This window comes from Salminus brasiliensis, chromosome 15 (assembly GCF_030463535.1).
Source record: "Salminus brasiliensis chromosome 15, fSalBra1.hap2, whole genome shotgun sequence".
Classification (NCBI taxonomy): domain Eukaryota; kingdom Metazoa; phylum Chordata; class Actinopteri; order Characiformes; family Bryconidae; genus Salminus; species Salminus brasiliensis.
The window spans coordinates 1,733,886-1,761,816 of record NC_132892.1 but is presented as its reverse complement, the minus strand read 5'-3'; the positions used below and the strand labels follow the sequence as shown (position 1 = coordinate 1,761,816).

General features: G+C 46.4%; 2 protein-coding genes and 4 non-coding genes across 8 annotated transcripts in view; 3 read left to right on the top strand and 3 right to left on the bottom strand.

The window, feature by feature from the left end:
• fn1b (fibronectin 1b) overlaps window positions 1-3,550 on the top strand; it is a 44,486-nt gene extending 40,936 nt beyond the window's left edge. For 2 of the 3 annotated variants that reach the window (XM_072657030.1, XM_072657032.1), the window contains 7 exons: window positions 240-736; window positions 1,155-1,293; window positions 1,495-1,656; window positions 1,847-1,972; window positions 2,063-2,169; window positions 2,264-2,377; window positions 2,661-3,550. In XM_072657030.1, coding sequence (XP_072513131.1) covers window positions 240-736; window positions 1,155-1,293; window positions 1,495-1,656; window positions 1,847-1,972; window positions 2,063-2,169; window positions 2,264-2,377; window positions 2,661-2,738 — 1,223 coding nt within the window. In that variant the 3' untranslated portion in view covers window positions 2,739-3,550. The remainder of the gene's footprint in view (window positions 1-239; window positions 737-1,154; window positions 1,294-1,494; window positions 1,657-1,846; window positions 1,973-2,062; window positions 2,170-2,263; window positions 2,378-2,660) is intronic. The other variant, XM_072657031.1, reaches the window with a different exon arrangement.
• Window positions 3,551-4,115: 565 nt separating this feature from the next.
• Window positions 4,116-15,176, bottom strand: atic (5-aminoimidazole-4-carboxamide ribonucleotide formyltransferase/IMP cyclohydrolase). The gene is made up of 15 exons (XM_072656874.1): window positions 15,100-15,176; window positions 14,181-14,307; window positions 13,625-13,768; window positions 12,771-12,859; window positions 11,856-12,007; window positions 9,673-9,829; window positions 8,829-8,954; window positions 7,976-8,083; window positions 7,779-7,864; window positions 7,570-7,659; window positions 7,070-7,195; window positions 6,438-6,530; window positions 6,164-6,346; window positions 5,131-5,286; window positions 4,116-4,995 (listed from the first exon to the last, which is right to left on the bottom strand). Exons 1-15 carry the CDS (start codon window positions 15,113-15,115, stop codon window positions 4,876-4,878), a joined length of 1,773 nt encoding a protein of 590 aa, XP_072512975.1. The 5' UTR covers window positions 15,116-15,176; the 3' UTR covers window positions 4,116-4,875.
• A 3,548-nt stretch (window positions 15,177-18,724) lies between these two features.
• trnas-cga (transfer RNA serine (anticodon CGA)) lies at window positions 18,725-18,806 on the top strand. Its single transcript has one exon. It is a non-coding gene; the product is annotated as a tRNA-Ser (tRNA).
• Window positions 18,807-21,210: 2,404 nt separating this feature from the next.
• trnas-cga (transfer RNA serine (anticodon CGA)) lies at window positions 21,211-21,292 on the bottom strand. The gene has a single exon. It is a non-coding gene; the product is annotated as a tRNA-Ser (tRNA).
• Window positions 21,293-21,737: 445 nt separating this feature from the next.
• On the bottom strand, window positions 21,738-21,819 carry trnas-cga (transfer RNA serine (anticodon CGA)). The gene has a single exon. It is a non-coding gene; the product is annotated as a tRNA-Ser (tRNA).
• A 674-nt stretch (window positions 21,820-22,493) lies between these two features.
• On the top strand, window positions 22,494-22,575 carry trnas-cga (transfer RNA serine (anticodon CGA)). The gene has a single exon. It is a non-coding gene; the product is annotated as a tRNA-Ser (tRNA).
• Window positions 22,576-27,931: the final 5,356 nt, after the last annotated feature.

The window sequence follows — 27,931 nt, the reverse complement described above, 5'->3', positions numbered from 1 at the left end:
AGATGCCTAGATTTGTCCAAACTTTTGATGGGTGCTCTTCTTCAGTCTGTTGTTACACAGTGTGCAACAATGAACAATTGAGATGATTAAAATAAACAACCCTATTTTACAGTTAAGCACCATCTCTCCTTGGCTGTATCTGTACTGTACTTCCCCTTCTGGCCAGTAGGCGCCACTGCAGCTCCTGCAGCTCCTCTCCCCCTTTACCGCTTTGCTGCTAACCCCTCTCTCCCGCTCAGAGGATACCTCGTCGCTTCTGCCCACCCCTCCGCGCCGCGGCACACACGACCGCCTGGACGTACCCGAGGTGGACATTGACGACAACAGGGTGCACGTGGCGGGCCCCACAGCCCGGCCAGGACAGGCTGAACGCGGGCAGCATGTGGAGTACACTGAGTATAACAACCAACCTAACCAGCCCAGCTCCCCGTACGGGGACTACCAGCCCGCACGGCCCCAGCCCCAGCCTGCACGGCCCCGGCCTCATGTCCCCGGTGTTGGGCAGAGCCTGGTGTACGTCCCCCAGGCGGGGCCGGACGGGGTGCGGGTGCCCGTGGTGGTGCAAGTGAGTGAGAGGCCTGGCCACGGCCTGCCTTTCGATTTTCCAGGCAACAAGTCGGGTTCACCACAGGAGGCCCAGACGCAGACCACCATCTCCTGGCAACCTTTCCAGCAAAGCTCCGCCTACCTGGTGTCCTGCCACCCTATCACACACCGGGATGAGAAGATGTTCCAGGTCAGTTTAACTCTGAATGTGTTTCTTAAAGGGGATTAACTGTAGGGTGGTTCATCTGCAAAATATGGGACTAATTTGCTGCACAACACCCTGAATGTATCTCTCCACCATGAATCCATTAGAAATAGCAGGGAACAAGAATGTTGGCCATTCTTATCAGCATATTTGATTAAAGTGATTAAAGTTTGATACGTATAATATCACAAGCTCACCAATTAACAAGGTGCTGACTGCATGTCCAAACCATTGCACAGTATTCTCATAGTCTGAGGAGTTCAGTAAGCTCTAATAGACTTATGTCTATTCTAACGCTGTATGACTCACTGCTACCTACAAAAGAAGCATATACCTGTCTGGAGAACCAAGTGGAGAATACAATAATAATAATAAATATGACCTGACTGTAACTTTACCACAGATGCGCCTTCCCTCGACCTCCACCAGCGCCACTCTGATCGGCCTTACCTCTGGAGCATCGTACAACGTTATTGTGGAGGCCCTGAAGGGGGCGCTGAAGCACAAAATCCTGGAGGAGATCATCACTGCCGGCAACACAGGTATAACAAGAGTGCAAAAAAAGAAATATTTCATCACATACACCATTGGTTCTCGGGACCCTTAGGCGACCTAGGACAAACGTGGATCATCTGGGGGTCCCCGAGGAACAGAACCACTGACTAACACAGTTTAAGAAGTTGCTTTTACTGAGAATCAACCTCAGCGTTCTCTAATACCTTCTCTCTCTCAATACCCATCAGTCCCAGAGGGAGGCTCGCCCAGCAGGGATGCATGCTACGACACACTCACGGCTACCTACTACAACGTCGGAGAGGAGTGGGAGCGCATGTCCGAGACCGGCTTCAAGCTCTGGTGCAGATGCCTCGGCCTGGGCAGCGGCCACTTCCGATGCGATTCGTCCAGTACGTAACTTTGTAAAACTAATTCAGCTACATGGCCATAAGTCTGTGGACACCTGCTCATGCAATGTCTTTCTAGAAAAGGTTTTAGCTTTTCTGGGAGGGCTTGGATGATGAGTTCTGCTGAAGCTATGGGAGTTATGACTGACTGACTAAACAGCCAATCAAATGTACGTCATCTCTGTTGACACAGAATGGTGCCACGACAGCGGCAACAACTACCGCATCGGGGAGAAGTGGGACAGGCAGGCCGAAAACGGCCACATGATGAGCTGCACCTGCATCGGCAACGGCAAGGGAGAGTTCAAATGCGAGCCACGTAAGCCCCGCCCTTTTTCACTCGCTGTTGGCTGGGGACCAAAGCAGAAAGGCGTCTGAGCAACCTCACGCGTTGTTTGTGCGTTTACAGATGCGTCCACGTGTTACGACGACGGAAAGATGTACCAGGTTGGAAACCAGTGGCAGAAGGAGTATCTGGGGGCCATCTGCACCTGCACCTGCTATGGAGGACAGCAGGTATGAATGAGTCCTCACATGTATCGTCAATTTATGAAGGACCACCTGCGTCCAGAGCAGGTTCACAAATCGTGTGTGTGTGTATGTCTGTCAGGGTTGGCGATGTGAGAACTGCAGAAGGCCTGGAGCCGAGATCGAGGCCGGTTTGCTGAAGCCAGTCAGTTCAGACACATACAACCGCTATCGTGAAGGCACCCTGCGTAAAGTGGTGAGTCGAGAGTGCAGAAAGGACAGCCCTCTCAGCTGACCGAACCGAATTGACCCCTTAAACCCTGTGCATAGGCCCACCCTTCAGTGCTTCACCCTCATAACTGCAATTTCACAGATCCTAAAATAGAACCCTGTGGGACTCCACACAATAATAAACCTGGGTTTAAAAGGTAAAACACTTGGTGTTCTCCTCCATGTGTGTCAAACTGGTCCTCAGAGACCTCTGAGATGCTCCAGATTTGGACGAAGACTAACATTTGTTTCTCTTTCTTGTCCCTCAGAACATCCAGTGCCCCATCGAGTGCCTCCGACCGGACCTTCTGGCCGACGCCGTGGCAAACCCCCACCCCAGAGAGTGAACGCCCAGCTTCCTTTCTACAGCACCCCTGACCACCCCCCCTCCCCTTTCTTAACACCCACCCTCCTCCACCCTCAAAGTGGGGCTCTGTGAGACTGTACTAACACCGTAGTGCCTTAAAGCCTTCCTATCAAGTACCATATTCACCACCTCCGTCCTACTGCTGCTGCTTCTCAGCCAACCAGCGAGCCGATACGCAAGCCCCTTCCACCTTTTGTAATTAGTGGCATCGTTGAGGCAAACGATTGGCTGCCATTTGTTTATAAATTTTCATCAATTTTTCTTTGAAAACAACAACTGACCGTTTGAAGTTCAGCTGTACGGGAAGAGCTTGTGAAGTGTTTCGAGACCGTGGCTGTCCAGAGGCAGACCTTTACCTTTCCAGTATTACCAGACGTTTCTTAAATTAGCGGCTAAATCGACTTCTGTAATCCCGAACCAGACGACTAGAATGAGTTCAAAATCAAGCACTGTCTTTTTGCGAACGTCGGCAGTTCCAGGCGGAGCTCCGGTTCATTTGAGGTTCATTTCGGCAGGTTTTTATTTCGCCCTCTATGGTTTAAATTGTGCTTATTTTTCCTCTCTTTTCTTCTACGGCTCAAGTTTATTTGACGCCAGCACTGTTTTAACGATTACGACACTTGATTTTGGTCATCTGATGTAATTTGTCTTCTTTAATTGCTTCTTTTGGGTTTATTTATCCCTTTATTCCTCCTTCGTTTCATTTGAAATGTTTGTTTTGTACTGTAGGTTCCAACGTCTTCACTACTGTCAGATTCCCATTTTTGATAAAGTTTTCCAAAGAACCTCAAACCGCTTCATTGTGTTTGTCTTTCTTTCAGTTCATACTCCTAAACCACTGTACGTCCAAATGTTTGTGGACACACCCCTTCGCTAATGGGCACATGCATGCATGCATTCAGATTTCTTTAAGTTGCACCCATTGCTGACAAAGATGTGCAAATGTACACTCACAGCTTGTCTGACCCCTGTAGAGACACACTGCCAATAGAATAGGACCGTCTGGAGCAGATAATAGGGCTGACAATGGCAGACGTGGGCTAGAGGGGTATAAAGCCACCCTAGCATTGAGTACTAATATATATATACCTCTAATAAAATAGATTCTATTACAATAAGTAAGAAATCAATGCATATAATTCATAAATTAATTGAAGTTCTACATAATGTACATTAACACTAAACCATAATTAAGTCCTATATATTTATAGCATATAGCAGCTATTCAGAGAGATCAGATTCTGAGAGCATCCCATCAGTGGTAGCATTGTGTGATTGGCGATTTTGGTGGGGTTCTAGGTAGAGGCTGGGGGGAGGGGGAACAACATTTAAAAAAAGGACAAACTGAAAGCAAATCTTTGAGAAACTGTTTATTTGGTGTCTCTAGATCCGGTTGTGACCGCCATCAGACACTAGAGGCAGTAGAGAGCAATCTGACTCTGGCGGAATGTAGCGCCAAGCGAACACCACTTCTACTGTTCACGACCAAACTACATCTTTCACAGCATCGTCTACAAAATCTAGCCTATCAGAAGGTGCAGTAGAAAAAAGGAATGTTCTGAAAGCAAAGTAAAGAGCCGACTCGACACTACGTGGACTGACCGACGCTCCAACTGGGGTCAGTTAGCCTTTAACTGTTAATGTTAATGCTAGGAACTAATAGGGATTACAGTAAGAGGACAAAAACAGGGTGCAGGGCTGCATAGGAGGCTTGTAATAATTGCAATATGCAAATGAGCTTCTTCTCACTCATCTTGACCAATCACAGATGTTCGCTGATGTTCGAATTTGAGATATTTACGCTTACAGGTGTCCAATTCAGGCCAGGTATGCAGTGTTATTGTGCAGCCCTACTGGGTTAGCTGGTCAGTCCTGGAACCCCCCCCTGCCCTGCATATTTCAGCTGATCAGCCAATGAACATTAAGCCTTCTTTTTCAACAGGAAGGGTGGTGCGATGGAGCAGGAAGCCACTAAAACATGCAGGGCAGGCGGTTCTCCAGGTACAGGGTTAGGAACCATTACAGAAGTTGGTTCAGAAGGTTTGGGTGGGGGGCGGGTTCACGCTAAGTGGGGATCAGAATGGGCTGTGGCTAAACATGCAAGCGTGGGCCAGTTTTTAATGGTGGAAGAGGCGCACGTTGGTGTGCACCAGGGTAATGCCCAGCTCGTTGCAGGCATTGATGACCACCTCATCAGCAGTGGAGCCAGCGGGGGCAGCAATGTACTCGACGCCGCTCTGAAAACATGCAGAAAGATGTGCGATTAGGCCTTTAACTGATACCTGAAATGATCTACATCTACATAAAGCAAAGAAGGTCAGCAGTTGGGGCGAGGGGGATGGGTGGGGGTGGGGTGGGGGTTTGTTCGTTACCTGTTTGGCACGGTCAACGTTGTCTCTGAAGGGGAAGAAGGCGTCAGAGCTCAGAGCTACAGCCTGCAGAGAGCTCAGCCAGTTCTTCTTCTCGGTCTCTGATAGAGGCTCGGGAACCTCCTCAAACAGAGACTTCCAAACAGCCAGGTCTGGACCCTAAGAGCAACACACACACACACACACACACACACACACACACACACACACACACACACACACACACACACAAACAAACGACTCAGTACCTAGTGCAAACCGCTCAGTACCTACCCCAAACGATTCAGTACCTAGTGCAAACCGCTCAGTACCTACCCCGATTGATTCAGTACCTAGTGAAAACCATTAAGCACCTACCCGATGGATTCAGTACCTAGTGCAAACCGCTCAGTACCTACCCCGAACGATTCAGTACCTACCCTGAATGATTCAGTACCTGGTGCAAACCGCTCAGTACCTACCCTGAATGATTCAGTACCTGGTGCAAACCGCTCAGTACCTACCCTGAATGATTCAGTACCTGGTGCAAGCCATTCAGTACCTACCCTGAACGATTCAGTACCTGGTGCAAGCCATTCAGTACCTACCCTGAACGATTCGGTACCTAGTGCAAACCATTCAGTACCTACCCTGAATCATTTAGCATCTAACAATAAATTATTAAAATCAAAAGCTATAGGAAATGATTCTTTGTTTACTGCACATGATTTAGTCTTACCCTGAAAATTTTAGCATCTACCCTGAATGATTCAGTGCCTAGTAATAAATGATTCAGTACCTAGTAATAAACGATTCAAATTATTAGCTATAGGAAATTATTCTATATTTACTGGAAATGATTTAGTTACTCTGGCATCACGCTTTTAAAAACTATTAATGAACTGCTGCCAGTTGTTCGTTAACTGCTGTACTTTGTTACACAGCAGGTTCTGAACAAAGGAACTGAAGAGTGGTTCTGTAACGTGAACCTGGAAAAGCTTTAACTGAAGAATCTGAGAGCCGTGTGCTAAAAAGTAGTGCGTTTGTGACGGGTTACCTCTCCGATGGTGCCGCTGACGTACTGGTCGATGGCGTTGGCCATCTCTGCACGTTTGACCCCAGAACGGAACTTCATGCCCAGCACTGTGGGGTGGTGCCGCAGCCACCAGTTATCGGCCTTATCTCCGGCCAGACGAGTGCAGTGGATCCGAGACTGCTGCCCAGCTCCAATACCAATCACCTGACACACACACAGAGTTATGAATTTGGCTTAAAATACATAAGTAAAAACATCCCTACCATTAGCGCTTAGCATTAGCATGGCCGCTTACCTGCCCATCCTTAGCGTAACACACAGAGTTGGACTGGGTGAACTTCACAGCGATGCTGGCCACGATCAGGTCACGAAGAGCCTTCTCAGACAGCTAACAAAAGGTTAAAGAGACAGAACCACATAAGCACCGGTCTAAAGATGCTTGTTTAACGGCAGCTAGAATACACAGTATACGGCCAAATGTTTGTGGACACCCCCTCTAATGAATGCATGCATGATCCCTGTTGAGAAGTAGTTGAGAGCAGATAAACATGAACCTATTGTTGGCACCATGCTGCCTGATGCCAGGCATGGACTAGAGGGGTATAAAGCCCCTCCAGCATTGAGCTGTGGAGCAGTGGAAGAACTGTGTTCTCTGGAATGATGGTGGTGGAGCTCCATCCAGTACTTTTGAATAGGAGGAGTTGGAGACTTCACTAATGCTCGTCACTGAACACAATCAAATCCTCACAGCAATGCTCCTCCTCCAAAATCTAGTCTTCTTCTAGAGAAAGCTAATCCAACAAAAGCAGGAGACACTCTTTTTAATGTCCTTGAATTCAGAAGAAATGATGGCTGAGCAGGTGTCCCAATACTTTTGTCCGTATAGTGTATACCCTCATATGCAGGAAAGTTGTGGTTGTGGCTCACCGTTCCCTTGGAGACGATGTTACTGAAGAGGTCCTGATTGATGACTGCGTTGTTCCTCTTCTGTTTGAGATGCAGCCCAAACAGCACCCTCACCTCCTGCTCTTCGGGTTCGTACTCGGGGTCCATCTGATGGAGGCATGTTCACAAGACCACCCCCAACATGGTTAGCGATGGAGGAAGACTGGATTAGCACGTTTTAGCACAAAGAAAGAACGACCAAGCTATGCTCAATGGCCACTTTATCGGAAACATCCACCGTGCGCTTCTGCTTACTGGCCACTATATTGGAAACCCCTACCCTGCGCTTCCGCTCACTGGCCACTTTATTGGAAACCCCTACCTTGCGCTTCCGCTCACTGGCCACTTTATTGGAAACCCCCACCTTGCGCTTCTGCTCACTGGCCACTTTATCGGAAACCCCTACCTTGTTCATCCCCTGTCTATAGTCAGAGTGTCTGAACCCCAGGCAGATGGAGGGTGAGTGGAGCTGCAGCTGTTACCTGAAGAACACAGTAGTTGCCATTCTTCTTCTTGGAGAGGATGCGAAGGGCCTCCTCATCATAGGCAGGGGCGATTATTCCATCTGATACCTGGAGGAGTATGGGGGGGGGGGGGGGGGGGTAAAAGGGGTCATTCAGGAGCCAACAGGTTCTTGTGTAGGTCAGATGAACTTCCAGGACGTTAGGGTTACAGATCCAGGTCTACACACCTCTCTAGAGATGATCTTAGCTGTGGGAACATCACAGGGGTCAGAGAGAGCGATGAAGTCTCCAAATGAAGACATCCTGTCTGCGCCTGAAAGACATCCCACAGAGGACATTACTGATGTCCCACAGACAACCCAGTCTTCAGTTTAAACAGTACTTACTGTGTGTGTGTGTGTGTGTGTGTGTGTGTGTGTGTTACCTCTGGCTCGGGCGTAGGCAGTGGCGAGAGGCGTGAGGTCCTTCAGCAGGTCGTGCACCATACACACCTTGGCCTCCTCCTCGCTCAGAGCAACGCCGACAGCAGCACCTGAAACACGAGTTTCAGGTGAGGTTGCTAGGCGGTTTCAGGCGGTTGCTATGGCAACCCTAGTGGTTTCTATGAGGCTGTTTCTATGGTATTTCAGGTGCTTTCTATGGGGCTGTTATTTCAGGTGGTTAATATGGTAAATCTATATGGTTGCTATGGCATCCCAGGTGGTTTCAATGGGGTTCCCTTTTCAGGTGGTTAATATGGCATTGTTCAGTGGCTGAGCTGGTGTTGCCACTATGATCTTTCCAGTGATTGCTGGAGTATTCTAGGTGGCTGCTATGGTATTTCAGGTGGTTTCTATCATGTTGCTATTCCAGGTGGGTAACATGGTGTTACTAAGTGGTTGCTACGCTATTTTAAGTGATTTGCGGTGTTTGCTTTAGAGTAGCTACATGGTTGCCACTGTATCCCAGGTGGTTTCTATGGGGTTCCCAGTTCAGGTGGTTAAGATGGCATTGTTAAGCGGTTGCGCTGGTGTTTGCTCGCAGGTGGATGCTATGACGTTTTGCCAATGGTCACAAGACGGTTGTTATGACATCCCAGGTGGTTAATATGATGTTGCTAAGCGGTCGCTGGGTGGTTATTATTATTAGAGGAGTGTGATGGTTAATCAGGTGACTATTTTTTTATATAGTTGTAGTTGATGTGGTCAGTTAGGTGATGTCTCAGCCCTCATTTGCCCCCTAGTGGACACCACCATTAGTCCAGCATACAGAGTAGGTGGGTGGGTGTGAGCGCTCACCAGCAGGGCTGACGTGTTTGAAGGACGTGGCAGCGGGCAACCCCAGAGCGCTCTTCAACTCTCGGACCAACTGCCAGGCATTCAGAGCATCGCACAGATTAATGAAGCCTGGAGAACCGTTCAGCACTGAGAGAGAGACAGACGTTTACATAATTAAACAAACAAACAAACAAAAACATTTTACTCATCGTTTTCTTTACTATGTGTTGTTAGATGGTTGCTATGGTATCCCAGGTGGTTACTATGGTGTTGCCTGGCAGTTATAGTGTTATGGTGCTTTCAACAATGTTGCTAAGTGGTTATTAGATGGGTGGCATTGCTATGGTATCCCAGGTGGTTTCCCAGGCAGTTGGTGTGTGGTTGCTATGGTGTTCCATAAGGTTATGGTATCCTTGGTGCTTTCAATGGTTTTCCGAAGTGGTTGCCAGAAGGGTGCAATGGATTTTCAAGTAGTTGCTGTGGTATTGGCAAGTGTTTGCTAGGTGGTTGTTATGGAGCTTACTTTAGTCTAACACCACAAAAACAAACCTCTCCACAATCTTCTGTACCTTCTGGAATACCTCAAGACTTGGGGGGCGTGTACTCACAGAAACAAGCGAGAGGACATTGGTGACAGTCTAAACCTAGTGTATGTTAGCAACATTAGCCTAGCATAGCTTTTAGTGAACAGGAGAGACAGGTCTTGGGTGATTGACAGTATCTGGGGTCAGAGGTCAATCATGTTCATCTGATTTTTGATTCTAAACAAAAGTGTTTAGCATAAACTACGCTAACAGTTCTGATTTCAGGCCTTGGTGAAAGAAGGCGTGTGTGTGTGTGTGTGTGTGTGTGTGTGTGTGTGTACCTGTGAGCGGCAGGGCGGGGCGTAGCGTGTAAATCTGGGCCGGAGCTTGGTGAGGGTTCATGCCGTAGCGGAGCTGCAGCTGAGAAACGCCGCTGCTGTACTCGCGGCGGAAATAATCGGCAATCGCCTCGTCATACTGAGCCGTGTGAGTGAAAGCCTGTGGGAACGAACACACACACACACACACACACACACACACACACACACACACACACACACACGTCAATTAATAGCGCCTGGGGCTGGAAATGAGCAGCTGTAAGGGAGTGTAAAGCACAACTGTCTAGCAACCACCACAGTCACCTGACATACCATAGCACTAATCCAACAACCACTTAGCAACGCCTTATTAACCACCTAGGATACTAAAACAACCGCCCAACAACCAGTTAGCAACATCATAGCAACCAACTGAAATACTCCAGCAATCACTTGAAACACAGTAGCAAAACCTGTGCAACCACTTAACAATGCCATATTACCCACCTGAAATGGCATCACCATAGAATCCACCTGGGATACCATAGCAACCACTTAGCAACACTATAGCAAACATCCTGAAATCACTTCAAATATCATAGCAATGACTTAGCAACACCATATTAACCACCTGAAACTGCAACCCCATAGAATCCACCTGGGATACCATAGCAACCACTTAGCAACACTCTAGCAAACACCTGGAATCACTTCAAAGATCTTAGCAACCACTTAGCAACACTGTGGTAAGCACCTGAAACCGCAACCCCATAGAATAGACCTGGGATACCATAGCAACCACTTAGCAACACTACAGCAAACATCTAGAAGCTGAGGACCATGTCAATGAATGGCGTCGTCGGCCGTCCTGTGGAGGAGGAGGAGCTTCTGGCTTTTCATAAAGCCCTTCAAGTCAGCATTCACCTCCACCATCTCAAAGGTCAAACGAGGACGCAATGAGTGAGCGCACCAAACCGAGAGCCGACCACCACCCGATATCTCAACCCGACGGACTTTGCCCGTTAGCGAAGGCCTCTGAGGCCCTGTGATGACCCAATGTCCAGCGCTGCAGCAATCAGGGCAAGTTCTCAGTAGATCTCCACTCTGCTCGAACCCACTGATTAAAGGATCAATGAGGGTCAATGATGCTTTCAGCAGAGCGCAGATAAGCAGTGTGTTTGTGTGTGTGTGTTTGCTCAAAAAACAGTTTTCTGCCTCTGTTGCTTAAGAACGGTGTTGGGTGGGGTGGGGTGGTGGTTGGAGGTTCGGGGGGTATTGCTCAACATGAACTGATGGCCTGCAGGTCTGAACACGGCTGAGGGAGTGGAACGTGAGCCAAGCGGAACCAGAAGATCAGCTGCTCATAAGCCTGAAGGCTGAAGAAGCTCTGGAGCTTTCCTTCACGACAGCACGGTGTGGTGCGGTGCCAATCCGACTCCAACAGGGGGCGCCAGTCTGATCCCGTCTCTAACTGGACTTTGGTGCTCTTATTTCAGAGTGCTCTCAGTTCCAAGTAACCAAATCCAAACTACGTGGTCAAAGCTTAGTCATATTTGCTCTTGTTGCGACACCAGTTGCCGTAGTAACCACACTTGTTTGATATACAAGTAGTAATTATACATTTACCACCCTGTTATTTTTCTTCAAAGTGAAGAACACTGATTTTTATTTTATGTTCAGCTCTTGGAAGGGAAAAATAATAATAAACAATAAACAATAATAATTCTGCTTTTATTGTATGGTCTACAACACCGCTACAACCCACACCTGCATAAACTAGCCTAGCCTAGCCCTCAGTGCCCATTCCACACATTGGGCGGTTATACGTAGCTGAAGAGATTGTAGCTAAACAACCTAGTGTTAGCTTTAGCCACTTCACAGGCTTCCATGCACCAGATAAGCAACCCTTGCTTTAGGTGACCTAGCATTAGCTTTTAGCTACATCTGCAAACAAGATAACCACCAGCCCTTGAGTCAGTCTGCCTAGTGTTAGCGTTTAGCTAATCCTGAAGTTCCCATTAACCACATAAATGCACCGGTTCTAGCTACAGTTGGCTTGGTGTTAGCTTTTAGCTAATCCTGAAGCGCCTGTGAACCATGTGACCACATCGGTTTTAGCTACAGTACACGACTGTTTATTGCTGTAAATGTGACTGTGATGACAGGCAGGCATCGGTCTAGCCTACGGTGTTCGTTAAGGTCACCTTTAGCGCAAGAGTCTTGCGGGTGTCCAGGCTGGTGTCGTGGTCATTGGCCGACTCCATCTCCTTGGCGACCAGGTCGTAATCGGACGGGTCGCAGACGATGGTCACCCGGGCATGGTTTTTAGCCGCAGCGCGGAGGAGAGTGACGCCACCTGGACACAGAATTGACAGAATTTATACGAACATTATACAGTCCATTACAGAATGACCACCTACCTAATAGTGGGAAGAACCACCCTGGGGTAGGATGGCCCAGGCGAGACGTCGTAGGATGGATGGTCTTCGTTAGAGAGTGCTGACTGCTCTGCACCACTCGCACGAGTCACCATCGATCCCTTCTGGCATCAACAACCCATAGGGACCGCTGTTATGCCGCTGGGGTGCCGGCAATGTGTGAGACCTCCATTCTCGGTACACCTTGACTACGGCGGCTCTAGAACTCTCCAAGACACTACCACCCTTCGCCGACTGCGACATTTATCTCAGAACATTAGGACCACCCCTGGTTTGGCATGAACTCGGGACTTTGCCGAAGCGGGCACACCAGTCAGTTGTTGCAGAGTGGAGAACCATGGACATGGGTGAAGGATGCCATCTGGCCGATGTCTAAAAGGGCATGGTAATTGGGTCTTGGGTGAACGGTGGTTTCATCCCAGAAACCTCAGAGTTCTTTGAAATGTTCCAGAGCTGCCGTAGTGAAGGTGTACCGAGAATGGACGTCTCGTGGCGTGCATCCCAACAGCATAACAGTGGAGCCCCATGGGTTACTGACACCACTGGTGAGCGGTACCAGGCAATCTACACTCGACTCAAGGGTGATCATTCCAACTATTATTAGGGAGGTGGTCATAATATTCAAATATTCTAACAGTTGACATATTCATATCTGAAGGTTGGTGGACTCATCTAGCTCACCGATGTCAATCTGCTCCACAGCGTCAGCCACGGTCACATTCGGAGATGCCACGGTCTTCACAAAGGGATAGAGGTTACACACAACCACTCTGAAAGACACAAACCAGTCCAAAGCTGAGGACCTCTGGGGTCAAGGAGGAACCATAGAGTACTAGAACCAGACCCTCACTTTAAACCGTAGTCTATCAAACAGACCACACTTCCCCACGTCCACAAAAGGCCCTTGTTGGAGCCTTGAGCCATGCCACATCTCCAGAGCTTCAATTAGCCTGCGATTGGATTAAGCTCCAGCTCTCTCATATGATAGACTTGCTTAGGCGCTACCCTTAAGCAAGTTAGCAGATTTAATTACATCACATGACGATCACACGAGATCTTCAGTGTGGGGGTTTGGTGGGAAACTCTCGGTTCTAGATAACCTCACCCAGTCAGACCTGGAGTTCACAGTGGAGGTGAACGGAATGAGACGTTCTAAAAGCTCCTCCCAGAAAGTTCTTCACCTAATGGTGATGAAGACGCTGCCTGATGCCTGAGACACTGTTCTACCAGAGTTCTGAGAAGAGCTCGGCTCTAGAACCTGCTTTTAACATCAGATCATTAAAATGGTGGAGGGATACATGCTGCAGGGTGTAGTGCGGCTACAGAAAGTAGTCCCTAAAGAGAACTGCATTAGTTCAGATTCTCTATTCACTACTTTACCATCATCATCATCATTACATATAAAACTCAGAAGACACATGTAGCTTTACTGGTGGGTTTGGATAGGAAATTAAATATGGGCTGTCTCTGGGTTGTTGTCATGGCGACCGACACTCTAAAGAACCACACTTTCCCAGCGAACCCCCATGTTTTACCTCACGAGACTGAAGCCTAGCTTTTCCATGTCAGCCTGATCAGACTGTGTGTGTCTGGCCAGGATGCCGCCGTGGACAGCAGGGTGGAGGGTCTTGACCCTGCCGCCAAGCATCTCTGGAAAGCCAGTGAGCTCGGAGACATCTCTGCAAAAAACAAAGCAAAAGGGAAAAGAGGACATTAGTGCCTTCACTGTTGATTATATTAGTAAACAAGTGATTTACTGATTATTTGATTAGGAGATGCTAGGCTAACATTGCTAAAAAACACACTGGCCTTACATGGACACCCTGTGGTCCAAATTGAGATTGGTGACAGTCCAAACCCAGTGTATGTTAGCCATGTTAGCCTAGCACCCCCCATTCGTAAACTAAAGAAGCAACTGCGACTGATCGGCTGAATCTGGAGTCAGTGATCCATCACGTACATTGAATTTATTTTTATTTTTTTAAACCAAACTTCTCCTTTAAGTCCAAGCACAGGCTAATGAAGTCTGGGCAAACACGTTCAGAGCGTTCGGTCTGATCAGTCCTTGCCTTCGTCTAACATCGTCCTCACCTGACAGAAAGGCCGGCCTCCCGCAGCGCTTTGGCCGTTCCCCCCGAGGCCACCAGCTTCAGCCCCACCGCCACCAGGCGCTTGGCGAAATCGAGCAGCCCGGTCTTATCAGACACGCTGAGGACGGCTGGAGGACAAAAAACGTGACACATGGTTATATTACAGTAGACTGGAATAATGAGGATAGAGTCCCACCGCAAAGCAGGACCACCGTTACACCCATACAAATACATATAGAAGTGCCTGTCGTCGTCATCATCATCATGAAACAAACCAACGTCTGACACAGCCCTAAAGTACAGCAGAAAGAGGACTGCTTGACCGTTCCTGCTGATTCGAAGGCCTATCGCCAACAAGGCAGATTCATAACGATGCATGGCTGTACAACACAAGCGGGTCATTCAGTCTGACCACAGAAAGTCGTCTTCATCATCAGCACATGAATCGGGGGACTGTTTTTAAACCCAGAAATGCACGCCAGTATTAGGATCACACCTTCGTCTTTCATCTGTGATTACATGCATCAGGATAAATAACTTGATATAGAATTAATAACATGATATAGAATTACCATAGCACCCAGACTTGTTTATTTATATACACACACACCTATATACAAACAAACTACAAACAAACTACAAACAAACACATAATACACAATAAGGCTATAAACCTAAGGGTTTCACACCACCTATAGCCAACTATCGAACCACCTACACAACACCCAGACCCCCAGGTGACACCACCCACATTCAGAACCCTATAGACTCCATAAACTCCATAAACTGCGCCATCCTGCCGCTAACTCCAACCTCCGCACCGCTGGACGCGCCTCGGCCTCACACACACTCTCACACACTCACACACACTCCCTACAAGCGCTCAAACACCAACTACACACTGAAACCAGGACACTTACCAAGTTCAGAAGCCATGCTGCTCACACACCGAGACACACAAGAGGCAGAAGGGAGGACACGCTGCAGCTAATCAGAGCAGCCTGGCTCCGGTGCATTATGGGAAATGTAGTTTTTTGAGCGCGTGAGGCCGCCTGCACAGGAAGGAAGGCGGGGCGGAATACAGGCTCGGTCGAGCGTGTTTAATATGGCAGTTCTGCAGTAATTGGTAGTTGTGAAATGCTCCACGCGCTCTAGTCTCAGAGACTGTGTTAACGGTTCTGCCACAAGGGGGCGCCAAGAGCCTACATCCCCCTTCCCTCCACTGCGACACTCAACTCCACACTCTACCTCTGGCCTGGTAGTAGAGGAGCGCTGGCCACTTTATTAGAAACACCTACCTACCTTCTGATTCCACTCACTGGCCACTTTATTAGAAACACCTACCACCTTGTGCTTCCACTTATTGGCCACTTTATTAGAAACACCTACCACCTTGTGCCTCCACTCACTGGCCACTTTATTAGAAACACCTACCTACCTTGTGCCTCCACTCACTGGGCACTTTATTAGAAACACCTACCACCTTGTGCTTCCACTTATTGGCCACTTTATTAGAAACACCTACCACCTTGTGCTTCCACTTATTGGCCACTTTATTAGAAACACCTACCACCTTGTGCTTCCACTCACTGGCCACTTTATTAGAAACACCTACTTACCTTGTGCTTCCACTCACTGGCCATTTTATTAGAAACACCTACTTACCTTGTGATTCCACTAACTGGCCACTTTATTAGAAACACCTACCTACCTTGTGCTTCCACTCACTGGCCACTTTATTAGAAACACATACTTACCTTGTGATTCCACTAACTGGCCACTTTATTAGAAACACCTACCTACCTTGTGCTTCCACTCACTGGCCACTTTATTAGAAACACCTACTTACCTTGTGATTCCACTAACTGGCCACTTTATTAGAAACACCTACCTACCTTGTGATTCCACTCACTGGCCACTTTATTAGAAACACCTACCTACCTTGTGCTTCCACTCACTGGCCACTTTATTAGAAACACCTACCTACCTTGTGCTTCCACTCACTGGCCACTTTATTAGGAACACCTACCTACCTTGTGATTCCACTAACTGGCCACTTTATTAGAAACACCTACCTACCTTGTGATTCCACTCACTGGCCACTTTATTAGAAACACCTACCTACCTTGTGCTTCCACTCACTGGCCACTTTATTAGAAACACCTACCTACCTTGTGCTTCCACTCACTGGCCACTTTATTAGGAACACCTACCTACCTTGTGATTCCACTCACTGGCCACTTTATTAGAAACACCTACTTACCTTGTGATTCCACTAACTGGCCACTTTATTAGAAACACCTACCTACCTTGTGATTCCACTTATTGGCCACTTTATTAGAAACACCTACCTACCTTGTGATTCCACTCACTGGCCACTTTATTAGAAACACCTACTTACCTTGTGATTCCACTCACTGGCCACTTTATTAGAAACACCTACCTACCTTGTGCTTCCACTCACTGGCCACTTTATTAGAAACACCTACCTACCTTGTGCTTCCACTCACTGGCCACTTTATTAGGAACACCTACCTTGTGCAGTAGACAGTCGTGTGAATTCCTCAGTTTTCCTGAATTGATCCCATTTCTATTCCTGATTTCAGAAAAGCGGGTGAGGAAGTAAAACCCAGGCCAGCTTCCGTAAGCGAGGAACGTGTTCAGGTTCGAAGGCTTAATGGGTTCGTTTAGGGTGCGTTCCAGCAATCAGGCCGGGTGTCGCTTTAATTACTGGTGGCATGCCAAAGCAATACTCTCACAGTGTTTTGGAAACCTGTCGCCTTTTTGTAATTTAATTAAAGTGGACGGAACGGCGCAGGCGCCAACGGGGCTCCTGGGGGCAGTTAAGGCCGATCGGGGCGTCTGTTAAGCTGACCGCATCGATTTCATTGATTTGCAACAGCTTTTGGGCTAATTTCATCTCCAAAGGTGAGGACTCGTTCCTCTGGCTCCAGAGACATTTCATTTTTCCCCTCACCTCCACCTATTCCCTCTCTGCCAAGTGATTAGATAAAAGTGGATTACAGGAGGCAACAATAAGTCTTATTGGGAAGGTGGGGGGAGGTGTGGGGGGTGGGGTGGGGATAAGGTGGGAGAATCAATAACTTTTTATTTGCCTGAGGGTCAGCATAGGTTGGCTGTTATTGATGCTTTTAAATGCATCACAACTCTCTTTGGCCTACGGCGGGAGAAACTGCTGAGGTGGGCAGGAAGGTGGTGTAAAGCGGGGGAGCGGACAAACACGTCCAGCGGCTCATAAAAATCATAAAAAAACCGTAAGAGTTGATGGATGAATCTCGAATGAACCTGTCCGGACGCATGAATCACGTCTTAACAGCCCGCGGGTTTCGTATCATTCAGGTGACTTTGGCAGAGAGAGGCACACCGGCCACTTTATTAGAAACACCCACCTTGTACTTCACTGAATGGCCATTTTATCAGAAACACCTATCTTCTTCCCAACTGGCCATTTTATTAGAAACACCTAACATGCACCTAACTCGCCACTTTATTAGAAACACCTACCTTGTACTTCCACTCAGTGGCCTATTCGTCTGTCAGTCTGTCAATCAGTCTTTCTATCTATCAGTCTGTCTGTCTGACTGCCTATCTCTGTATCAGTCTGTCTGTCTGTCTGACTGCCTATCTATGTATCAGTCTGTCTGTCTATCAAGCTGTCTGTCTGTTTATTAATATATACGCCTGTCTATCTGTCTGTCTGTCTGTCTGTCTGACTGCCTATCTATCAGTCTGTTTGTCTATCTGTCTGTCTGTCTGACTGCCTATCTATTCGTCTGTCAGTCTGTCTATCAGTCTGTCTATCTATCAGTCTGTCTGTCTATTAGTCTGTCTATCTATTAGTCTGTCTGTCTGTCTGACTGCCTATCTCTGTATCAGTCTGTCTGTCTGTCTGTCTGTCTGACTGCCTATCTATGTATCAGTCTGTCTGTCTATCAAGCTGTCTGTCTGTTTATTAATATATACGCCTGTCTATCTGTCTGTCTGTCTGTCTGACTGCCTATCTATCAGTCTGTCTGTCTATCTGTCTGTCTGTCTGACTGCCTATCTATGAATCAGTCTGTCTGTCTATCAGTCTGTCTATCTATCTGTCTGTCTGACTGTCTATTAATCTATATGCCTGTCTATCAGTCTGTCTGTCTATCTGTTTGTCTGTCTGACTGCCTATCTATGAATCAGTCTGTCTGTCTATCAAGCTGTCTGTCTGACTGTCTATTAATCTATATGCCTGTCTATCTGTCTGTCAGTCTGTCTGTCAGTCTGTCTGTCTATCTGTCTGACTGCCTATCTATGTATCAGCCTGTCTGTCTATCAGTCTGTCTGTCTGACTGTCTATCTATGAATCAGTCTGTCTGTCTGTCTGACTGCATATCTATGTATCAGTCTGTCTGTCTATCAGTCTGTCTGTCTGACTGTCTATTAATCTATATGCCTATCAGTCTATCTGTCAGTCTGTCTGTCTATCTGTCTTTTGTAGTAGTAGAAGTTCAATAGGACATTAGCAGCTGGAGGAGGTGGGTCATGTGTGCTGTGATGGCCGAGAGGTTAAGGCGTTGGACTCGAAATCCAATGGGGTTTCCCTGCGCAGGTTCGAATCCTGCTCACAGCGGATCTTTATGCAGTGAGACTCAGTATGAGTTAGCAAGCTAGTTAACCTGCAACCATAAACAATGGAAGCAGGGAAATAACGATAGTTCTATCATCTAGAGATAAAAGAGTCTCTCCCAGATTACTGTTGTCTATTGTTTTCTCTCTTATGAGTGAAAATAGTCTAAATCATATGTTTGGACACTGTAGATACGCTAGATCCCCTCACAGCCCACCAAACCAGCCCCTCTCAGCCTTCCAGAGCACGTCCGCTAACAATGCTCGGCCTCCTGAGAGTTTATGTTTATAAAGCCCTTGTTTTGTCCTTGTCATACTCCTTAGCTAACGCTAATATATTAGCAGCAGGCTAATAACTCTGACTCCTGGCAGCCTGAGCAGTGACACCCCCCATATTTATCTGCTGCCCCGCTGTGATTGGGTCTAATTGGTGGATCAGGACTTCATTAGAGCAGATTAAGCGCGAGGGTAGACGATGGGGTAGTGAGTTGGTGGGTGGGTGAGTGTGAGGGTGGAGGCGGGAGGAGGAGAGGGGGTGATGGTTAGCCTCAGCGAGAGGGAGAGAATTAGCTGATTGCTGTGAGGGGGCTGGAGATACATGCAGGGGGAGGACGTGGGTTTGATGGATGGGTGATGGCTGGAGGTCGGAGTGTTTGGGTAAGGCGGCGGCGGCTCTGAGCCGGAGGGAGTGAGCGAGGTGTATTCATCAATTTGGATCCATTAGCATGTCAAAGCGAGAGAGGCAGTGGGGGCTCATCTGCATGAGGATGCGCTACGGACTATCACTCACTCTTTCTGTCACACACACACACACACGCACACACACACACACACACACACACACACACACACTTATACATTACATGTGTGAATACTTTATTTAGACCCACAACCTAAAATGCACAAGATACAAACAAACGACTATATTAGCAGTAGCTGCTAGCCGCTAGCTATACCCAACCCCCCCCCCCCCCCCCCCCACACACACACACACACATTTGTTGGGGTCTTTACTGCAAGCAGATTTAATTTAGCAGAAATAGGAAGCTGACAGCTACTTCATGTTGATGGAGGGAGCGAGTGAGTGACTGCGAAGGAGAGAAAGATAGAGTGATGTTTTATCATCTTGACACACACCTTCACCTTGTCACACACACACACACACACACACACACACACACACACACTGTTTATCGTCACTATCGTGATTACCTCACTGACCCACGTCTATATGCATAACATAACATAACATAACTATTGTGTGAAATGGCCGACGTCATCATCACCATCATCATCACCATCATCATCATCGCCATCATCATCATCATCAGCAGCAGCAGCAGCACTGTCATTTTCACCATCATCACCATCATTATCATCACCACCATCATCTTCACCATCATCATCACCATTATCATCATCACCATCATTATCATCACCACCATCATCTTCACCATCATCTTCACCATCATCATCACCATTATCATCATCACCATCATTATCATCATCACCATCATCTTCACCATCATCATCACCATCATCATCATCACCATCATTATCATCATCACCATCATCTTCACCATCATCATCATCACCATCACCATCATCATCATCTTCACCATCATCACCATCACCATCATCATCATCTTCACCATCATCTTCACCATCATCATCACCATCATCTTCACCATCATCATCACCATCATCATCTTCACCATTATCTTCACCATCATCATCTTCACCATTATCTTCACCATCATCATCTTCACTATCATCATCATTATCATCATCTTCACCATCATCATCATCATTATCATCTTCACCATCATCATCACCATCATCATCATCTTCACCATCATCATCAGCATCATCTTCATCAGCACCGCCATCTATATATCTACCTGTCTGTGTATCTGTCTGTATGTGATATGTGTGTGTGTGTGTGTTTCATTGGAGACATTGTGTGTGTGTGTGTGTGTGTGTGTGTGTGTGTGTGTTTTGGGTGATTTGATGGAGCAGGAACCTTTATTGGGCCTAATTATGGCGAGTGGTTAAGCCCTGCTCCACATTACAACCGACTGCCACCAGGTTAAGTGTCCTGATAGATGGGACATGTAAATAAAAAGCGGAGGTGTACCACACACACACACACACACACCAGCTATCCTGTCCTCCTGTAGTTCAGCCCTCCTTTGGACTTCAGTTTTGGAGATGAGAAAGGGCCTAGAGAACCTGCTGCGGTGTAGTATGTAGTTGGGGTTGAATGGGTTTAAGTCAGGGACTGTTTCGTCTATATTGAAGCCTGATCTGAGTTTCTAAAGCCTTTGAAGATCTACACAGAGTTACAGAGTCTGCTGAGAGTAATACACACTGGAGATTTAATGGAGGAGTGTGTCTGCATAAAGATCCGCTGTGAGCAGGATTCGAACCTGCGCAGGGAAACCCCATTGGATTTCGAGTCCAACGCCTTAACCTCTCGGCCATCACAGCACATCAAGACGGTCTCCTCCTGCAGACTGTGTGTCTGATGAAGGAGTTAGGGACGTGTCAATGTTCTGTTGATGTTCTTCAGTTTATCATTAACGCTGATTTAGTGAAATCTCACATCCTGAATACTGAATCTCCAACACTGAATACTGAATCTATAATACTGAATACTGAATCTCCAACACTGAATACTGAATCTATAATACTGAATACTGAATCTCCAACACTGAATAATGAATCTCCAATACTGAATACTGAATCATCAAAACTGAATCTCCAAGACTGAAAACAGAGTCCTGAATCTTTGAATGGGTTAAAAGTGATTTCAGTATAGGCTGAAGTCTGTTCTGAGTTTCTAAAGCCTTTGAAGATCTACACAGAGTTACAGAGTCTGCTGAGAGTAATACACACTGGAGATTTAATGGAGGAGTGTGTCTGCATAAAGATCCGCTGTGAGCAGGATTCGAACCTGCGCAGGGAAACCCCATTGGATTTCGAGTCCAACGCCTTAACCTCTCGGCCATCACAGCACATCTGCAAGACCTTCTCCAACTCCCCCAACACTGAACACTGAACCTCCACTTCTGAATACTGAATCTCCAGTACTGAATCTCCAACACTGAATAATGAAGATTCAGTATTAGAGATTCAGTATTGGCGATTCAGTATTAGAGATTCAGTATCGGAGATTCAGTATTCAGTATTATAGATTCAGTATTAGAGATTCAGTATCGGAGATTCAGTATTCAGTATTATAGATTCAGTATTGGAGATTAATTATTCAGTATTATAGATTCAGTATTGGAGGTTAATTATTCAGTATTATAGATTCAGTATTGGAGGTTAATTATTCAGTATTATAGATTCAGTATTATAGATTCAGTATTCAGTATTATAGATTCAGTATTATAGATTCAGTATTCAGTATTATAGATTCAGTATTGGAGATTCAGTATTCAGTATTATAGATTCATTATTCAGTGTTGGAGATTCAGTATTCAGTATTATAGATTCAGTATTCAGTGTTGGAGATTCAGTATTCAGTATTATAGATTCAGTATTCAGTGTTGGAGATTCAATATTCAGGATGTGAGATTTCACTAAATCAGCGTTAATGATAAACTGAAGAACATCAACAGAACATTGACACGTCCCTAACTCCTTCATCAGACACACAGTCTGCAGGAGGAGACCATCTTAACGTGCTGTGATGGCCGAGAGGTTAAGGCGTTGGACTCGAAATCCAATGGGGTTTCCCTGCGTAGGTTCGAATCCTGCTCACAGCGGGTTTTTGTGGTGAAAGGCCTTCGTTAATTATCAGTGTTTATTACGGCACACAGTATTTGTAGCTCTTTAGAAGAAACCATTGAGATTTCGCTGAATGTGGTCTTCTCAACTATGTGTGTAATATAACATTGACACTTGCCAGAGGACTCCTTATCCAAGGCAGGGAGCTCAAGTCATTGGACCAGAGATGGTGACCAAAAAACCTCAGAATTGACCCCACAATCACTCCTTTCCAACATGTACGCAGTCTAACATGGCTATCTGAGGGTGCTGACATCTGTCCCGTCCAAACCCCCCTACTTATCCCATCATTGTCATTGTCAGGTCTGCATTGTTAATTAAATCGTTTAGGCCCAGTGCGACCTGTCAACCCTTTGTTGTCTAGGAAGCTTTAAATTCTCTGCAGCCATTAGACAGAGTGTGTGAAGGAAACAATGGAAGAATAGAAAAGGGCTGGTGCTACATTGTTCCCAAGGCCCAGAGGAGAAGGAGGGGAGGGATCGGCTGGAGCTCGAGAAAGTTAAGACGGGCAAGGAAGGTCAGCAAAAGTTTAGACAGTGCCACATGACTAAGCCTGTCCTAAACATCTAGTCTGGGACTAGTCTTACATAGTCGTACATGAAACACTCTTAATAAACGTCTGTCTATGAATATATTAAAATGTCAGTAGGACTTATTTGCTTATGGTGGAGTGTGAGAGGTCCTGGGTTCGAAGCCCACCTGGAACCCATCTAGTCCACGTTCCACCTAAGTGCCATATTTGGCTATATTTGTGTTGTGTGCTTCTAAACCCAAACTGTGTGTGTGTAAGCAGTACAAAAAGATGGCATGAGTTTGGAATGCTATAGGGGGCGCTATTACATCCAAACAGTGTGTGTTTGAGCAATCTAGAGAGACGGCTTGTGTTCTGGTTCCTGTAGGGGGTGCTATTTGACCCAAACAGCATGTTTTTGAGTGGTCTAGAGAGATGGCATGAGTTCTGGTTCCTGTAGGGGGCGCTATTAAAACCCAAATGGTTTGTGCCTGAGCGTTCTGGAGAGATGGCTTGTGTTCTGGTTCCTGTAGGGGGCGCTATTTGACCCAAACAGTGTGTTTTTGAGTGGTCTAGAGAGATGGCTTGAGTTCTGGTTCCTGTAGGGGGTGCTATTAAAACCCAAATGGTTTGTGCCTGAGCGTTCTGGAGAAATGGCTTGTATTCTGGTTCCTGTAGGGGGCGCTATTTGACCCAAACAGTGTGTTTTTGAGTGGTCTAGAGAGATGGCATGAGTTCTGGTTCCTGTGGGGGGCGCTATTAAATCCACACAGGTTTAGTGTTAGGGTTTAGTTTTTAGGGTTAGGGGTTAGGGTTAGGGTTTTGGCTTTAGGTTTAGGTTTAGGTTTAGGGTTTGGGTTAGGGTTAGGGTTTGGGTTAGTGTAGGCTTGCCTAAGTGAAGTTCCATTGGTGTTGATTTCTTTGTTGAAGTCTAAAGAGCTGAAACAGAAACAATGACCAAACCACTGGAGCACATGACTTTGACGAGGTCCCATCATTTCCAATCACGCTGCGTAGAGATAACAGCCAACATGTCAGAGGTGTTCACAGATACATTATGCCCAGAGATTGGCACTAAAAAGGCAGTGATAAGAAAACAGCCGTCAATAAATCCACTCTAGACAGTCATTTCATTGTGGAAATTACGATCATAATTACCTTGAACTTAACAGCAATATTACCATCTGAGGTAACTTTCCTTTTAAGAGTTGAAAGCAGTCCGACTTACCAAAGGTTGTGATACACTGACAAATATGGGCCAATAACACAACATACTGCAACAACGAATTCTTAGCTTGCAGCTTTAGCAGGTATAGACAGTTCCTACACAGTATACGTTCCTTGATGACCTTTAGAAGGTTCTTCAGTTTGGAACTGTGGAGGAACCTCTTACGGTGCTTTGAGGAACCTTACGAGGACGTACCAAGGACCTCCACTGCATTTCTTTTGTGAGACAAACTTCTCTAAAGTTTGTCCAAGCATGCAGCAGTAGATATAATACTGTGATAGCGGAAGTACAGAGGGCGAATTATATGGCCAAATGTTTGTAGACACTTCTGAAATCAAGGGTACTATTAGGGCCTCAATCCTCCTCTTTGCTGGGAAGACTTTAGACTGGATGCTAGAACATTGCATTGGAGAGGATTTGAGGTCTATATTGACGTCTGGTCATTAGGTCTTCCACTCCAAATCATTATATCGGTACTGGATGGGATGGTGCACCCAATGCAAGGGGGCTTTATACCTTAGGCTTAGGTGTACAGCATTCCCCTTCTGTTGACGACTTTCTATAGAGATTATTCAAGTGTGTGAACATCTGAACATCTGAGCTAACGATTGGCAGCAGGATTTAGAAAAGGTGCCAGGATTGCCTGGAAGGAGGAGGAGAACCTCCAAGGCCTTTGTGTCCGTCCCACCTCCAGAGCAGGCACGCGATAATGCTGCCGCTGAGCTGGCGATCCACCCCATCCAGAGTGGGGTGAAAGTAATTAGGCCCTGTCCTGGGTGATAGGGGAGAGGTGCTATAAGCGGGAGTTTATCTGCTGCCACACAATGAGGCCGTTGTGCGTGGAGGGCCATAAAGAGGCCGCCTGCTGAAGGGCTCATTAAAGGACCATAAAGCTCACGCTGTCTGTGTCGGCACTGTGAAAGGTGCTTTTGTTACCTGCGTGGAAAAGACAAACAGGTGAGCACTCCCAGGTTGATGCAGGGGACGGGGGACGGGGGAGGTGCTTACGGGAGACACTTTAGGATTTGGGCAACGGCTGCCTTTGAAGTGGTCTGCTGATCTACGCCGCTGATTGCTTTTATGCAGTGTTGGTTGTCATAGCAAATCCGACAGTATGAAATAATAAAGGCCGTGAATGTGATGCGACATGGACCAATGAAGGTCCCCATAAAAATCAAAAAGGTTCAGTATCTGAACCTACAGATTCTTTTTTAAATATACATAACATACAATATGTGTCCAAATGTTTGTGGACACCTTTTGCAATGAACGCATTCACCTACAACCCATTGCTGACTCTCCAAAGCAGATAAACATGAACCTATTATTGCCACCATGCTGCCTAATAATGCCAGGCGTGGGCTAGTAGAGGGGTATAATAAAGCCCCCCAGCATTGAGCTGTGGAGCAGTGGAAGAACTGTGTTCTCAGGAATGATGGTGGTGGAGCTCCATCCAGTACTTTTGGATGGGGTGAGTTGGGGAGTTGGGGTATGCAATCAAATTCTCACAGCAATGGTCCTCCAAAATATAGTAGAAAGCCTCAGTTAGACAGTTACTCGAAGAAAAGCAGCAGAAACGTTTTTAAGTTCTGAAAAAAAAAACAATACATGAGTAGGTGTCCCAATACTTTTGTGATTTGATGTGAAATGAGAGATCATCACCTTCAAGTCTGCAGGTGAGTTTCCCAAAGGCCGTCACATCGTAGCTATACGCTTGCATTGAGACTAATGTAGAACTGGAGGAGCTGGTGGTAGTTAGGAGGCAAAGTGTACTCACACACACACACACACACACACACACACACACACTGCCACATCTCATCTCCCAGCCCGTAGTGCAGAGTTAACCATTAGTTAATGAGTGACGGCTGTTAAGAGTGTGGGAGACTTGAATAAATTACTTTTATCTCCATAACGAGGTGACATTAATTAGGGTCCCAAGGTCCGGCCGGAGAGGCAGGTGATTTATCATTGTCCTGCAGGAGTGTGGGAATCGGCCTCACTCGCGGAGAGGCAGAACATTGATTCTTCGGTTTTGTTTAACAGCAGCTGAGCAGAACCTCGTTCAGTAAAACTGACTCATGTGTCAAATCTGAAAAAAGGGATTTCAATTCAGTTTGATTCAGTTCAGTTAAGTTCAGTTCAGTTTGGATTCATTTCGGATAAGTTTGATTCAATTAAATTCACTGAGCTGAATTGACTTAATTCAGTTCAGATCAGCTAAGTCCAGTTTGATTTGATTCAGTTAAGACTAAGTCCAGTTCCTTTTTTATTTGATTTAATTCAGATCAACTAATTTCAATTGGGTTTAATCCAGGTTAGATCAGCTTGGTTGAGATTAATTTAATTCAGTTCAAATTAGGTTCACTTTGATTTGATTCAGTGCAAAACATCTCAGTGCAGCTTGGTTTGATTTGATTCAGTTCAGATCAACTCGTTTAATTTCCAGCTTTTTTCATTTGGATTTATTTCAGTTTAGATCAGAATAAGTTTGATTGATTTGATTCAGTTCAGAGCAGCTCAGTTAATTTTGAATTGATTCAGTTCAGATTAATTTGATTCAGTTCAGATCACTTCAGTTCATTCGTATTTAGTTTAGTTCAGAACAGCTCAGTTAGTTTTGAATTGATTCAGTCCAGATTGATTTGATTTAGATCAGTTCAGATCAGTTCAGTTTAATTCCATTCAATTCAGTCTGATTTAATTCAGATCAGCTCTGTTCCTTTCGATTCAGTTTGAGTTCAGTTCAGTTCAGATCTGCTTCATTCCAGATGAAGCTTAATTTAGTCTAATTCAGTTCAATTCAGATTTAGATTCATTTTAGATTAGATTAGATCAGTTCAGCACAATTTGATCAGGTTTAGTGATTCAGTTCAGCTCATCTCAGGTCAGTTTAGATTCAGTTCAGATCCGTTTGCTTTGGCTGAATTCAGTTCAGTTCTGTTCAGATTTGGATCAGCCAGTCCGGGCCTGTGCAGGTGATGGAGCGCTGAGCGGGAAGGTGATGAGCAGGCGTGGGTCGGGTGGTGTTAGGTGAGAGCTGAGCTGTGATAATGGCTGAAAAATACGCCTGTAATGAGCGATAAGTCCTCTCATGTTCTGTAAACCGTCCCGGCCCTAAAGTTTACAGCCCGGCATTCACTGATAAACTCTGACTTTGTAGTGCAGCACCAGAAACAGGACACTGCAGGGTGCTGAGCTTCCCCACGCTACCACCACCATGTTTAAAGGCTGGTGTGATGTTGCAGCTGTATGAAGGCACCTCTGTCTGACTAAAAGGCCCTAAAAGGCTCAATGACTGTTCAGGTGTTCCCCTGGAACCTTTGATGACCTCCTGGCCATGCTTAACAGCCCCACCCGTGCAGACCAAACCGGCGCTGACCCGTCAAGACATGGACGCCGCGAGACATTTACATTTACATTTACGGCATTTAGCTGACGCTCTTATCCAGAGCGACTTACATGGTTACTGGTATTACAGAGGTGGGCCAATGTAGTGTTAGGAGTCTTGCCCAAGGACTCTTATTGGTGTAGCGCAGCATGGCCACCCAGACTGGGAATCGAACCCCAGTCTCCCACATGGTGTGGTAGCTCA